General features: G+C 55.2%; 2 protein-coding genes across 2 annotated transcripts; one reads left to right on the top strand and one right to left on the bottom strand.

The window, feature by feature from the left end:
* Window positions 1-6,408: 6,408 nt before the first annotated feature.
* On the top strand, window positions 6,409-8,879 carry SSTR4 (somatostatin receptor 4). The gene is made up of 3 exons (XM_054290370.1): window positions 6,409-6,577; window positions 6,898-7,038; window positions 7,497-8,879. The coding sequence occupies exon 3, from the start codon at window positions 7,541-7,543 to the stop codon at window positions 8,762-8,764; it is 1,224 nt and encodes a 407-aa protein (XP_054146345.1). The 5' UTR covers window positions 6,409-6,577; window positions 6,898-7,038; window positions 7,497-7,540; the 3' UTR covers window positions 8,765-8,879.
* A 289-nt stretch (window positions 8,880-9,168) lies between these two features.
* THBD (thrombomodulin) lies at window positions 9,169-14,837 on the bottom strand. The gene is made up of 2 exons (XM_054290123.1): window positions 14,834-14,837; window positions 9,169-13,271 (listed from the first exon to the last, which is right to left on the bottom strand). Exons 1-2 carry the CDS (start codon window positions 14,835-14,837, stop codon window positions 11,299-11,301), a joined length of 1,977 nt encoding a protein of 658 aa, XP_054146098.1. The 3' UTR covers window positions 9,169-11,298.
* Between the last annotated feature and the right edge of the window lie 509 nt (window positions 14,838-15,346).

Below are 15,346 nucleotides of genomic sequence, written 5' to 3'. Positions count from 1 at the left end.
TTGAACACAATTCCCTGTTTCAACATTTTTAAGGAGCAGGGGGTTATTTAAGATGGATTCAGTTTTAATCAGTTTAATGGGATTTTCTGGTTTTTCATGGAAGAGCTTCCAAATGGTCCTGATTAACTTTTCCGAATCAATACGCTTAAGGGCAAAGCATACAATTATCCCAGCAAATGAGCCCCTCTATGGATCCTGCCGGAACTCCGCCTTGGATCTGGCCCTGGATTCCCTTCCCAGCTCATATTCCATGAGGAAAAAGGGTAGCACCCCATGGATCCCTTTCCCAACTCATATTCCATGAGGAAAAAGGGTAGCACCCCATGGATCCCTTTCCCAACTCATATTCCATAAGGAAAAGAGGCAGCACCCCATGGATCCCTTTCCTAGCTCATATTCCATAAGGAAAAGGGGCAGCACCCCATGAACCCTTTTCCCAACTCATATTCCATGAGGAAAAGGGGAAGCACCCCATGGATCCCTTTTCCAACTCATATTCCATGAGGAAAAGGGGCAATACCCCATGGATCCTTTTCCCAACTCATATTCCATGAGGAAAAGGCATGACATCCCATGGATCCCCTTCCCAACTCATATTCCATGAGGAAAAGGCATGACATCCCATGGATCCCTTTCCCAACTCATATTCCATGAGGAAAAGGGGCAGCACCCCATGGATCCCTTTCCCAACTCATATTCCATGAGGAAAAGGGAGGGTCAGCCCCAGTTCCCCTTTCCCAGCTCACATTCCCTAAAGAAAAGGGGCAGCACAGGTGAGACCCTGGATGCCCTTCCCCACATTCCCTGAGGAAAAGGAGCACCACAAGCACTGGGATTCCAGAGGAAAACCTCTGGCCTTACCTTTCACATCCCAGTTTTTCATTCCAAAACATTAAACACCCTAAAAATGCCCAAAACCCTGGAAAAGCTGGGTTGGGATCAGCACTGCTGCTGGCATGGGATAACCTCAAACTATCCCATGGGATGTCATATTCCCATTATCTCAATCCAACCACAGATGTGGGATCACATCTGGCTCCCATCCATCCACAGGCCATGGATCACATCCTGCTTCCCATTTATCCCTGCAGGACCCAACATCCCCTGGCTTTTGGCAAGGTGCAACGTTTGACCAAACTTCCCGAGGTGCAGAATTCTTTGGGAAATGTCAGAGTTCCTGGAGGATTAAATGGGAGCCAGAGCAAACAGGAATGACATTATTGTAATTCCTGCTGTGCCGGGTCATTTTCCTGCAATATCATGGTTCCCATCCCAAATCCCGTTCCTTGCATCATCCTTCCCATTCCCTGCTCCTAGGTTTTTATTTATTCATCCCATAGATGAAAGCAAAGAGGAAAAAACAAGAAATTTCTTCCTTTTTCCTTCCTTTTTCCTTCCTTTCTTCCTTGCATTGGGGCAAATTCAACCACTGAAATTCCAGGGTTTTTTAATATCCTTTTAGGGAGATGTTTTCAAACTTCCCCATCAGATCCTGCATTGTTATAAGAATCCGTGGCAGCAATTCCCAGCACAGCCCCAGCCATGGGATACAAGGATCTGAATATGGAATTGATACATGAAAAAGTCAGGCCCCTTGGCAGAGCTGGGATCATCCAATCCCTAAAATCCAGCCCTTTCCACTGCTCCAGGAACAGGGAACAACCCCTACCAGGAAAAGATGGATTCACTGCTTTTTTTAGGGACTTCTGGATCCTTCCAGGATATTCCCAGCTTCCCTTTGGGGTTTATCCCTCTCCTTATCCCACCAGCTGCTCCAATCCCCAAAACCAGCAGCAAATCCACCTTTTCCTGGTTTTATTGTGGGATGAGCCAGCTCACAGAGGACTCCACAGGGATGGGATCCATCCCTCACATTCCCTCTTCCCACCGGGATCAGGTTTGGGGCTTGCAGGAAGCCCATTCTGGGGAATCAAAAGCTTGGGAATTGCTGCCCTTCCCGAGCCTCTGGCAGAGGATGAGAACAGGGATACAGGAGGAAAACACTCCTGGGCTGAATTCCATGGGATATCCAACAGGAAGGCGCCTCCTGAGGGACACTGGGATTCTGGGAAGGGATTTGGAGCACCAGGACATTCCCTTGGGAATGCTGCTCCAGCCATGTTTGCACCAGGGAATTCTTTCTCATCCTGCAGGTGTAGGGGCAGATTCGAGTGGGAAAAGCCGGATTTAAGGGAAAATCACTCCTGAAAAAGTGGGAAAACGGTGAAAAGAGACAATTAGGAGCTGCTGCCGGGGAAAGAAATTGATTCTCCGTGTTTTCCAGTGTTTTTTCCAGCTGTTTGCAGATGTGTTTGAGGAGGCCTTGGTGCCAGAATTTGGGAAGCACAGTCGGGGTTTCCTCATGGGATGAGCAGTTGGGATTCCTGGGAAAAGCCTCTCCTCCACTCGGGAGCGATCCAGGCTGTGGAAATGGCTGGAAAAGGACAGAATCCATGGATTTGAGTGGGAAAAGAAATCAATGCCTGAATTAAAAGAAGGAGCAAGTTCCCAGTGAGGGTGTATCCAAGATTTCCAGGTGTTCCAGCCCATCCTAATGTCCCCATTCCAACTCTGGGAGCACAGGAAGCTTCCTGGCTCCCTGATTTCCTCCCTCTGGAGCTGCTCCAGCTTTTCTATTTCTGGACTCCATTCATCCCCAGCCGGCTTTCCATAAAAATTCCTGGTGCCTCTGGCCTGGAAGCCAGGAAAACCTCCAGAAGCCCATAGGAAGCAGCAAAGCCTCCGGATCCAGCGCTCCAAAATTATTATGGAATGAGGGAGTGGGGTGGTGATGTCAGCCTGGATGTGGGGTGGATAATGCATCCCTCTGTCCCAGCTCCATCCTGCTCTTCCCAAATATTCACCACAACCACAGAGGGAGAAACTTGGGAATATTCAGGGATTTCATATGGAGCTGTCCCTGCTTTCCTTCTATTCTGTATTCCCAGTTCTTTGCTTTTCCATCAGTTTTGGGACACAGAGCTCCCAGCAAGGAGAACCACACCTTATATCCAGCCCAAATTCCCATGGAATTTGCTTCCCAGTGCTCCTTTGGTGTTTCCAAGTTGGAAATCCAAGCTCATCCATTGCTGTTGAATCCAGCAGGATTCCAGGTGCTGTTTCAATGTTAGTCAGGATTTCTCATCCCTCCCAAGCTGGGAGGAATTTTTCGAGCAGATTTATGGAAAAGAGCCAGAGGGAATTGCCTCATCATCCCCAAATTCCTTGGGAGTTGAGATTGGGATCAGATTGGAGCAGGGAGAAGGATAATAATGGAATGGGAAGAGCCACTGGAGCTTCCTTGCATTCCTTGGTCACGACCCCACCCCAAAGTGGGGCTGGATCCACTCCTGATTCCTCTCCACAATCCTGGGATCCCCGAGCTTTGGGACACCACCACAGTTAGTTGTCCCCCATCCCTGCATCCCGATCCCCCATCCCAGTGGGAATTTTTTGGAGGAGCAGACACAGGAGCATTGAGCGGGGCCTGGAATGTGGCAGCGGCTGCCAGAGCCCAGGAGCTCCCGGGAAAAGCGCCAGGCCGGGAATAAGGAGCTGCAGTGTGGATCCCAGACTGGATAAACACACCCCAGCTCCCACCTGGCATCGGGAATCAGCCTCTGACCTCCGGCTCCACTTCCCGCCGGGATAACGCCACCTCCTCTCCCACCGGGAAAGGGAAACTGAGGCCTTTGCACGTTTCCCAGGTTTTCCAGGGAGAAAACAGCAGGGAAACACCCTGAGGAGCAGCCATGGATCCACAGAAGTGAAATCCAGAATCCAAACATCATCAAAATTCCAGGCTTCCCGAATTTTTGGGGGATATTCACTTTATAAATTCCCAAAGTGGATAAATCCTTTTTCCTTTTTTTTCCACTTATCATTCATCCTGGAATTCTCCCAAAATTTTTCTTCAATATATTCATAAACTACACAGGAATTTTTGGGAATTCCTTTACTTCCCAAAACAAACTCAGATTTTTTTTTTCCCCAGGAAGGAGCAGAAAGCTCCGAGTTAAGAGGGGAAAATCTTGGGAAGTTTCAAGGTTCTTTCCTGGGACACAAGGCCAGATTTTGACCAAGAACCTGCTCCCAATCCAGGTTTTCCCACAATTCCCAAAAAAAATTGGAGGTTAAGGAGGGAAAAAAAATATTCAAAATTGTTTTTTCTGGAATTTGGGAAGGATCCTGTTCCCACAGTTCTTGTCATTCCTGCGAATACCTTGGAGATTTTAATCAGCTTTAAAAAATTACAAAACCATACAAAATTACAAACCACAAGGCTCGAACATTTCCAAGCGTCCCAAATCCCAGGATTTGGCTGCTCCCAGGAGAGGGCAGCAAATCTCCACGTTTCGGGCTTTCCTCAGGAAAATCGGGAAGGAGGGAGGAAGGGGGGGAGGAGGTGGAGAAATTTGGGAGCAGCCCATGGAAGTGGGGCTGGAACATCGTGTTTTTTAGGATCCCTTCCAGATATTCTGGGATGGTGTGGAATTCGTGGATTCCGAATTGCTGGAGGCTCAGGGAAGATCCAAGGGATGGAAAAGGGATTCCATAGGGGATTTGCCTGGAAAATGGGAGTGGGACCCTTTAAATGGGAATTCCTCCAGGAAAATTCCACCCCGTTCAGGGGTTCATTAATTCCCAGAACCACAGGCTCCTATTCACTTTTCCCACTTTTCCCAAGTCTTTGGGATCCAGCCCAGGTGAGAGAGCAGGAGAGGGATCTCTGGACAGTAATAATGGGAATAAAGAGGAAAATTAATGGGATTCCAGGATAAGGAGAGCTGAACAATTCCCTTGGACATCGGGAAAAACACATCCCACTAAACCCCAGGATGGTTTCCCGGAATTCCTTGACTTAGAGGCTCCCTACAAACCCCGAATCTTAAAATCCCAGAACTGCTGATCCCAAAAGCCACACATTCCTTGGGATGCACCGAGAAAATTCCGCTTTTACCTCGGCACCAGAGCAGGCTCCAAGGTTGGGATCTGGAGCTACTCCTGAGGGTGGGATTGAGGAGAATCCCAGGACTTTTAGGAGTTGGGCTATCCCAGGATTTTATGGATGTTCCTGAAATGGGAAGAAAGCCGAGACTTCCTAATCAGGGCATCTTTATCCCACAGGGAGGCTCCAATCACCTGGAATTTTTCCTTTGGGGCCAAGGTTATTTCTGCTTCTCCCAATCCAGATTTTCCATGGAATTCTGGGACCACCTTGTGGCTCAAATCCATGGCGGAGTTTCCTCCTTTACAGTAAAGGAGCATTTAAAGATTTCCTGTTGCTCCGGGAGGTGGAGGGGGCCCATGGAATCCGCGGCCGCTTCCATTGTTTAATTCCATGTTTTCCGGTCTCCTGCTGCAACGGGAACGCCCGGAGCTCCTGAGCTGGCACCCGGGAATTTCTGTGTCAGCACAGTGGGATCCCATTGCCCTTTATCCCACTGGAACACCCCATGGAATTGGGGGCTGAGATGGGGTGCCAGCATTCCCTGGATATTCCCAGCGGGATCAGTGCCAGCTGCACCATTAACCACGGTCATGGATTTAAGCAGCGAGGAGAAAATCCACCTGCTTTCCCAGGATTTCCAAGCCCATTCCCAGGAGTATCATGTGGATGTTTATCCCTCATGTGGATATTTATCCCTATTCCCATCCTGGCAGTAGGGCCCCAGATGGGCTCATTCAGACAGCTCCAAATTCCCAAAAATTCCCAGTGCTGTGATTTTGGGATGACTGAGACAAGTTTGCTTCATCACTACCTGGCCAGGGTTGGGATAAATCAGATAAAGAGGAGCTGAGGGAGAAGGGAATGTTGGAAAAAAGGACGATCTGGGGGAATTTAATTCCCAACAAGTCTGTGAGAGGAATTAGGTGGGAACTGGGCTCTGCTCCCAGGGAACAAAAGGGATAAACGGGAATGGCCTCAGGGCACGGTTAGGTTGGATATCAGGAAAATTTCTCTCCCAGGGCAGTGGTGGACTCCTTATTCCAGGAGGGGTTTAAATTCACGTGGATGTGGCACTGGGGGACTTGGATCAGTGCTGGGTTAACATTGGATTCCATGACCTTAGAGGGCTTTTCCATCTTCAGTGATCCCTTTATTCCGTGACGCTATTACTCTTTGATTCCACGATTTTGTGATTCCATGATTCTATGATTCCATGACCTGGGCTGAGCTGCTGCCAGGGATAAGATTCCCTGGATCCCTCCCATCCAAAAAAAAACCCCAAACCCAGCAACGGATTTTTTTAAAATAAACCCAAAAAAGATGGGATTTCCTCCCATTTTTACTTCTTGCACCCTCAGTTCCAGCACGGACTGCGAGATGGGGTGGAATTCCCGGTGGGTTTGGATGTGGGGCCAGGCCGGGCTGGCCCTCACCTTTCCATACGCGGAATGCTGGGATGCGGTGCCGCAGGGAAAGGGCTCTAGCGGGAAGGATCCGGGGGCCCTGCGGCGCTGGGAAGGCGGGAATGCGCGGCAGGAATGCGGGATGAGGGATGCGTTGCCAAGGCAACCATTCCTTCTCCATCTCCTGCCTCTCCCCGGAGCCGCGGGGGGATGCGAGGGCGGGGTGCGGGATTTGGGATGCGGGATTCGGGATTCGGGATTTGGGATGCGGGGGGGGGGGGGGGGGATCGGGCTGCGGATCCCGCCCTCCGCAGCGCCGGGAAGGAGCCGCTGGAGCGGGAATGCTCCGGCCGGGAGCCGCAGGACAGCGCAGCCCGGCGGGAGAAGGGCGGAGGGCGCTGCACTGTTTTCCAGAGGAAATCCTGGAGCAGAAAGTTGCGCCGCGTTCATTTTTTCACGGAAAGCCGATGCCTGCGGCATAGGGATGCGGGAGAGGGGGAAGATCCTGCGGGTCCATCCCTGCTTTGTCTTTCGCTTTAAAAGGTCCGGATCTTCCCGGTCATCTGATCCAGGTCAAGTAGGACTTTCCGTTGGCGACGGATCCCACCGGAGCATCTTCCCACAGCGGCTTCTTCCCCCCGGCAGGAAGTAGTGAGGCTCCTTCAATCCCTGGGATACTGAAAGGTAAAATATTCCCGGCTGGCTTTCTCCTTGGCAGGGTGAATGAAATCCTCGAGATTTGCAGGGGCTCCTTAAGGTGGATGGCGTTGATTCCCAGGCAGGGTTGGGATTGATTCCCAGGCCGAGCCGGGATGGATTCCTAGGCCAGGTTGGGATTGGTTGCCAGGCCTGGTTGGGATGGATTCCTGGGCCAGGTTGGGATTGATTCGTGGGCCAGGTTGGGATTCCCAGGCCATCCCACCTGGTTTGAGGAGCCCCACGGAGGGTTAACTCCCACCCCACCCCACAGCCTCTGAGATCCCAAAAACCAGGATGCTCCGGCCTGAGGTGGAGGTGTCCAGGCAGGGAGAGGGTTGATGGAGGGAGTCAGGGGGTGGTGGATGGAGGTTCCCACTCCAAGGGGAATGTGGCCACTGGGATTTCTGCCCCCCACAGCCCTCACCCCTGTGCCCTGCCCGCAGGCTGACCCCATCACCGCTCTGCTGTCCATGGATCACCTCCCGCCATGAGCACGGACGGCGAGCAGCTCCTGGCAGCTGGGATCCCCCTCTGGAGCATCTCCAGCTGGGCCGGCTCTGAGCCGCCCCCCAACAGCAGCACGGCCGTGGCGGCGCTGGGAGATGCCAGGGGGCCCCCGGAGCGCGGCGGGAGCGCGGCGGAGATCGCGGGCATGGTGGTGCTGCAGTGCATCTACGGCCTGGTGTGCCTGCTGGGGCTGCTGGGCAACGCGCTCGTCATCTTCGTCATCCTGCGCTACGCCAAGATGAAGACGGCCACCAACATCTACCTGCTCAACCTGGCCATCGCCGACGAGCTCTTCATGCTCAGCGTGCCCTTTGTGGCCACGGCGGCGGCGCTGCGGCGCTGGCCCTTTGGCCGGGCGCTCTGCCGGACCGTGCTGGGCGTGGACGGCCTCAACATGTTCAGCAGCGTCTTCTGCCTCACCGTGCTCAGCCTGGACCGCTACATCGCCGTGGTGCACCCGCTGCGCGCCGCCTCCTACCGCCGCCCGCGCGTCGCCAAGCTGGTCAACGGCGGCGTGTGGCTGCTGGCGCTGCTGGTGGCCTCGCCCATCCCGGTGTTCGCCGGCACGGCCGTCACCCGCGACGGCCGCGCCGTGGCCTGCGACCTGCTGTGGCCCAGCCCGGCGTGGGCGGCCGCCTTCGTGGTGTACAGCAGCGCGCTGGGCTTCGTGCTGCCCGTGGTGGCCATGGCGCTGTGCTACCTGCTGCTGGCCGGCAAGATGCGCGTGGTGGCGCAGGGCGTGGGCTGGCAGCAGCGGCGGCGCTCCGAGGGCAAGCTGACGCGCCTGGTGGTCACCGTGGTGGCCATGTTCGTGGTGTGCTGGCTGCCCTTCTACGTGGTGCAACTGCTGGAGCTGCTGCTGCCCGGCCGCCTGGACGCCAGCGCGCACAACGCCTCGCTGCTGCTCAGCTACTCCAACAGCTGCGCCAACCCCATCCTCTATGGATTGCTCTCCGAGAATTTCCGCAACTCCTTCCACGGCGTGCTGCGCCGCTGCCGCGACGCCGGCCTGTGCTGCTGCCGCGCCGCCGACGGGGACGGCGGCGACAGCGAGGACGAGGAGGAGCCGCTGGATTACTGCGCCGCGCCCCGCGGGGACGCCAAGGGCTGCGTGTGCCCCCCGCTGCCCTGCCAGCAGGACCCCCTGCGCCCCCAGCCCTGCTGCGCGCCCGGGGCCCTGCTTCCCAAAACCACCCCCTTCTAGGGGACCCAAAAATCCGGGGTGAAAGGGGATGTTGGATGGAGAGGGCCCGCGATGCCGGGTCCGATTGGCAGGTGCGCCGCTCTCCGAAATAAAAAGCCATAAGACTGGCCTGGGATGGAGCAAATTCCATGGATTGAGTGGTTATTGCCGTTGATTGAGTGGTTATTGCCGTAATTCCGGCATCCAGGAGCCTTCCCCGGGGATGGGGAGGATCCCAAGATGTTAATCGGGAGCACATGGCCCTCCTGATTGATAAATGATAAATTCCCATTTCTTCCCAAGAGACAGGGAGACACCGGGAAAAATCCCAAAGAGCCCGTCAGCTCTGCTGCATCTGCAGCAGAATGATATCCCATCATACACATCTCCCTACCCAAAATTCCCAGGATTTTAGCACACCCAGGACCAAATTTCCACCAAAAAACCCAAAAAACCAGGAGAACTAGATTTTGGTGAGCTTGGAACCCCAGGGTGAGGAGCAGCACATGGAGGTCCCATGGAGGGAGTCACTCTCAGCTTATTTGGGGTTTAACTTTGTCATTGGAATGGGATCGGTGCTGTCCATTATTCATGGCTCATTCCTTCCATTTTAATCCCACTGGGGAAGTAACCAGCAGGGAACATTTTCATCCCTGAATGCTCCTGGATTTTCCTGGATTTCTGGGGGAATTTTTGGGAAGGGGAGAAAGAACAGGCCCTGAGCAGTTCCTCTAAACCAGACTGGCAAAACTTTATTGGTGTCCACACAGGATCTCCATGAGACAATTCCATCAGACAGGGTAAAATTCCAATAAATAAATAAGGATTTACAAATGGGCCCGGGGGGAGCAGGCCGGGGTGGGGGAGAGGATGAAACAGGGAGTGCTGGGAATTCAGGACTCCAACACACCACCATAAGGAAGGAATCTGTGATAAGATAAAACTCCGAAGTGGGAATTGGAGATTATGGGGGAGGAGGAAATTTTGGGGGTGTGTGGTGGCAAAACCTGGGATCCACCCAGGAACGAGCAGGGGTTTGAGCTGGACAACAAGGAAAGATCCATGGGAAGCAGATCCTGCATATGAGATGATGCCTCAGCAAAGTCTTTCCACTCTCAAACCTTATCCTTTCTTTCCCTTCCTTTTCCTTGGATATTTTCCCAAGTGACACCTCTATATTTTGATATCTCTTTCTGGATAATTATGGATTATCACAACAGCTCCCTCCCTCCCACTGCAGCCAAACTGTCCTAAAATAAACCTGGCACATCCACAGGCTTACAGCCCTCGCTCCATGTGGTTTCACTTTAATCCATCCCCAGGGATCCATGGACAGGACCCTCAGTTATGCAGCCTTCAGGATAATGACCTTTTAGGAAAACCACAATTCCTACAAATGCCTCATTTTGATTTTCCTGGGAATTTGCAGCTGAGGTTTAGTGTTCCAGGGGGGGATGTTGAGTGCTGGGAAGTTCATAGGGTGGGAAGGGGGAATGTGGGGGAACAGAACCCCCCGGTTCTGATCCCAGGCTTCCAAAACTTCTCTGGGATAATATTTCACCAGCATAAAGCTGCCAGCGGCCGCTCGGACAGCAGCCGGAGCAGGACCCCCTTTGGCTCCCCAGGGAAGGATGGAGCTGGAAAACCAGATTGTTCTCAGAATTCTCCCCCCCCGGGCCGTGGCTGCTGGAATCCCACCCTTGGGAATGTTTTGCCTTGGGCTAGAGTCAGCCCTGCACGAGGGAACAGGGAAAATCCCTGTGGGTAGGAGGGGTCAAATCCAAATCCAAAATCCAACAATCGAATTTAAGGCAACAACAGCGGAAAGTCGTGGAAGGACCTGGATGTGGATCTGCAGCACCGCAAACCTTTCCTACAAAATTCACCCCAGCAGCCTTCGTGTCCCTGTTTAACCTCCACATCCCGCAAAAACTAAGGAGAGGGAATGGGAATCAGGAATTTGAGTCCCACCTTGGTGACACCGAGCCGGGTCCCTGCTGTCACCAGTGGCTTAAGGTGACAAGTGCTTCCCACAACATCTTTGCTCCTCTTTCCCTCAGCTTAAAACAAACAAACCCCATCCCAAAGGAAAGCAGGAGCCTCCCAGCCTCGGGAACACCATCCAGCCCGGGGGAGGGGGATTTGGGTGGAGGTGTCCTTCCAAAGTCCCCGCCTTGGTCACACCGTGCTCCCATCCCACGGATTTAGAGTCACTTGCACATGGAGCAGTCCCTCCTGGATTTTTCCTTGCGGTTTTCCCGACCGCCGGCTCGGGAAAAGGAAAGCTGAACGCCGAGGAAGAGGGAACAAGGAACAGGAGCGGAGCAGTCTCGGGGTGTTCTGCTATCCCCGCTCTCCTGCGCCGGCGTTCCAAGAGCCGGCTGGGAAGCAGCGGGTATTTCTGGGAGTGATGCGATCCCAGCTTTTCCCGAATTATCGTTCAAAAATTCCAGCCGAGGCGCGAAAGGGCGGGGGGGGGGGAAGGGTAGCGGCGGATAAATGTCACCCAGTTCGGCCTCCCAGTGTCCAGTGTCCGTCCGTCCTGCCCGCCGTCCCTACGGCTTCTGTGCGGCGGGCACGGGCTGCAGCCCCAGCTCCTTCTCGTGGGGGCCGCTGTACTTGTAATCCATGGAGCCGTGGGAGCGGCAGCGCTTCCTGGCCAGGTGGAATCCCAGCGCCGCCAGGGCCAGGACGCTCAGCAGGGCCCCGCCGGCGATGCCCACCACCACGCCGGGGTGCAGCGGCTCCGCTTGCGGCGGGGGCCGGCTGGGCACGGGCGTGCGCGGCTCCAGCTCCAAATCCCCCGAGGACGCCTCCTCGCCGTCCCCGTCCAGGATGGGGATGCAGTCGATGCCTTGGAGGAAGTAGCCGTGGGGACAGTGGCACTGGAAGCTCCCGGGGGTGTTGGTGCAGTTGAACTCGCAGTGACCGCTGTCGCACTCATCCACGTCCATGCACAGGTTGTCGTCCTCGTCCAGCAGGAAGCCCGTGGGACACTCGCAGTCCCCGCCGTCGTCGCCGCACAGGGCCGGGCACTCGGTGGTGTTGCAGTGCGGGCGGCAGCGGGAGGGATTCTGCGGGTCCACGGCGTATCCGGGGTGGCAGCCGCAGCGGTCGCCGTGGGGCCGCTCCTCGCAGCGCTGCTGGCACGCCAGGTCCCAGCAGGGCGGCTGGCGCTGGCAGTGCCCGTCCTCCATCCTGTAGCCTCTGTGGCACCGGCACTCGAAGCCGCCCTTGGTGTTCACGCACTGCTGCTCGCACGGCCCGGGCTCGCTGGCGCAGTCGTCGATGTCCTCGCAGCTGACGCCGTCGGCCGCCAGCCGGTACCCGACGGAGCACATGCACACGAAGGAGCCCTCGGCCACCACGCAGTGATGCTGGCACTGCGCTCCCTCGCACGGCGAGCGGCACCCGCGCCCGTCCGGGGCCAGCACCGCGCCCTCGGGGCAGGAGCAGCGCGGCCGCCCGCGCTCCTCGGCGCACGTCCCCGCGCAGCCGCCGCCGCCCAGCTCGCACGGCCACGCTCCCGGCGTGTCGCGGCCCCAGCGCGGCACCGCGCCGTCCCCGTCGTCGCAGCGCAGCCGCAGCCCGAGGTCAGCGATGATGGCCACGCTGCCCGGAGGCAGCGCCAGGAAGTCGGCTCCGCGGGCGCCGAAAGGGGTGCTGTAGGTGACGGGAACGCCGGGCTGCGCGGCCAGGCGGGGACAGCTGCCTCCGTAGCTGTACTGGCAGAGGAAGCCGTCGGCCGGCTCCTCGCAGCGCCGCTCCTCCCAGCGCAGCTCCCGGGACACGGTCACGCAGCGCTCGCCGCAGCGCTTCCCCGACGGCGCCCAGTTGGTGTAATCGGTTCTGTGGTCGCCGGTGACCCAGCTGAAGCCGCGGAGCAGCCGGCTGGGGTCGGTGCAGGGCAAGGAGGGCGACAGCGACAGCCCGAGCCAGAGCCGCCCCTCGCGGTTCTGGAGCAGCAGCGCGATCGCCTCCTCGGCCACGGTGGAGCGCACGGTCATGAGGTGCCCCCCGCCCCGCTGGCAGCCCTCGCTGGCGCCGGAGAAGGAGCGGGACGCCCAGAACACGGCGAAACACTCGTGCTCCAGGCACTGCGCGCCCGCGGGGGACACGTCCCGCGGCTGTGCCCGCGCCGCCGTCCCCAGCAGCAGCAGCAGCAGCGGCAGCAGCGGCCGCATGTCCCGCAGAGGGGGCGGCCGGCGGCGCCCCAAGCTGAGCATGGCCCGCTCCGCCCGGCCGCCCCCTTTATAGCGGCCCCGGCGGGGGAAGGAAGCGCCCGCGGGGCCGGCAGGGAGCGCGGCGGTGAATCCCGGCCGGGCGCTGCCCCCGCCCCCGCCCCGCCGCCCCGGGCCCCCGCCCGCATCCTCCCGGCGGCTCCGCCCCGGCGGGGCCCGCCCGGCGGCGCGGGGGGAGCGGCACGTCCCGCGGGACACGGGGGAAACGGGGTGAGCCGCGGGAAAAGCGCGAAAGGGCAGCGGGGTCTCACAGCACAGGAGGGGCCCTCGGGGGGGCAGCAGCGCCGCTGGGAATTGTCACCCCGCTGGGAATTGTCACCCCGCAGATCAAACCCTGTGTCCGGCTCTGGATCCAGCACAGAGCATCTCTGTGTCCGGACATGGGAATGGTGCCGGAGCAGCAGGAGGGAGCTGGGAAAGGGGCTCAGTCTGGGGAAAAGGAGACTCCAGGGGGGAATCTTTTCCCTCTCGGCAATCCCTGACAGGAGGGTGGAGTCAGGTGGAATCGGGATCTGCTCCCAGGGAGTAATGAACGGGATGAAGGGAAATGGTTTAGGTTTGATTAGGGAAAATTTCTTCAATAAAAAATTAACGTATGATTATGTATTTCCATCTATAGTCATATATAATTTATATAGTTCTACTAGTTGGTACTATTATTATTATTATTATTATTAAGCATTATTATGGCTTTTCTCCCTATCTCCCCTACTCCCCACAGACACCTCAGAATGGATATCCCATTCCATCAGTTTATCCTTGGTGGATCCCTCTGTGCTGCCAGAACAGAGCCAGGAGCAACCTAAAAATGCAGCCCAAATGTCCCAAGCTTCTCCACTCCACAAAAAGGGGATTTGAGGCTGTTTTCTCATGGAATTCCAACAGCCCTGGGCACTGCAATTGGCCTTTGGGATGAGCAGCAAATCCCAATTTCCTCGGATCACGGCAAGGAGGTTTCTTTATTAAATTTTAGTGAACTTTATTGAACTTTGTTTGTCCTTTCTTGAACCCTTGAGGTTTGTTTTGTCCTCTCACAACCTTGGGTGCTTCCCGTAAATCCCGTGAGTCTGTGGGGAAAAGGGAAGTTGGTAATAATAATAATAATAATAATAATAATAATAATAATAATAAATTAACTCTTTAATTCCATTGGACCTTTCGGATCTACCCCAAATATTGAAAAGAAATGTCCATGGAATTTAATTCTAGCAGCAGGGATGAACCTCAAGGAGAAAGTGTCCATAGGGGAGCTTGGACTAAAAAATTTATCCAAGCAGGATCATTCTCAGAAATCTCCTGGGAGCTGGATAATTCTGACCTTTACTGGCTTTAGGAACACCTGCTGTTCCCACAATTTTCACTTCACTATTTCCAATTCTTCTTCCACTTCTCCTTTTACTTCTGCTTCTGTTTTCTGGAGAAAACCACCAAGAGAAGGGAGAAAACATCCTGGCAAACCACAGGAAAAGAAGGAAAATGGAACGTGGTGGAGATGGAAAAAAAAAACCCAAAACAATAAATTTCTGCTCCTGCTGTTATTTTTTTTTTTCAGTAACTGCAAACCCAGATAAAAAATTCCTTGTCAAGGTTTTTTCCAGGAAAAAACAGAGCCTTCCCAAACAATGATCCCACTTCGCTGGCCTTGCCCGACTGACAACGTTTGTCCCCAAAAGATAATCGGGATGGGGTGGGAGGAATGGGATTAATCACACTTTCATAATTCCCTTTTATCCCACTGCTCTGCAGGCTGAGTCAGGGTGCCAGCAGTGCCCTGCCTGCTGACAGGCTGCCTTTCCTCTTCCCCAATCCCATTAATCATGTTTCCCCTGCCTTTGCCTTTGGCTCTGACTCATCCCGGCTGTCCCTTTCACTCTGCTCGGAGCGGGCACTCGAAATGCTTGTCCTGACCCCCGAATCCGGGAGTTTGTGTCAACAGAGGGGGGAATTTTTGGCTTCTTTGCAGGGTTTTGGGATGAGGTTGCTCTGTTGGAATGCTGGCAGTTGTCCACGAAGGAATGGAAAGCAATGGAATGTAAAATAATGTGAAATATCATGGGATAACAGGATCTAAAAGGGGTCTATCCTATTAGTTGATCCCGAAAAATCCCTCTCGCAGAGAGGTGCTGAAATCAAAGGGATTGCTCGTGGATTTGGGATCTTGGCCATGGGATTAGGGTTTTGGTCATGGGATTAGGGCCTTGGTCATGGGATTGGAACCTTGGTTGTGGGAATGGGACCTTGGCCATGGAATTAGGACCTTGGTTGTGGGATTGGGACCTTGGCCATGGAATTAGGACCATGGCCATGGGATTAGGGCCTTGGTCATGGGACTGGAACCTTGGCTGTATGACCGGGACCTTGG

Source organism: Melozone crissalis, unplaced genomic scaffold, assembly GCF_028551555.1.
Source record: "Melozone crissalis strain CALT ecotype California unplaced genomic scaffold, PUWL_Pcris_2 ptg000081l_1, whole genome shotgun sequence".
In the NCBI taxonomy this organism is placed as follows: Eukaryota; Metazoa; Chordata; class Aves; order Passeriformes; family Passerellidae; genus Melozone; species Melozone crissalis.
This window is presented reverse-complemented; position numbering and strand designations above follow the sequence as displayed.

Excerpts from the sequence above, each read along its gene's own strand:
- SSTR4 (XM_054290370.1), top strand. The coding sequence starts at position 7,541 with ATGAGCACGGACGGCGAGCAGCTCCTGGCAGCTGGGATCCCCCTCTGG.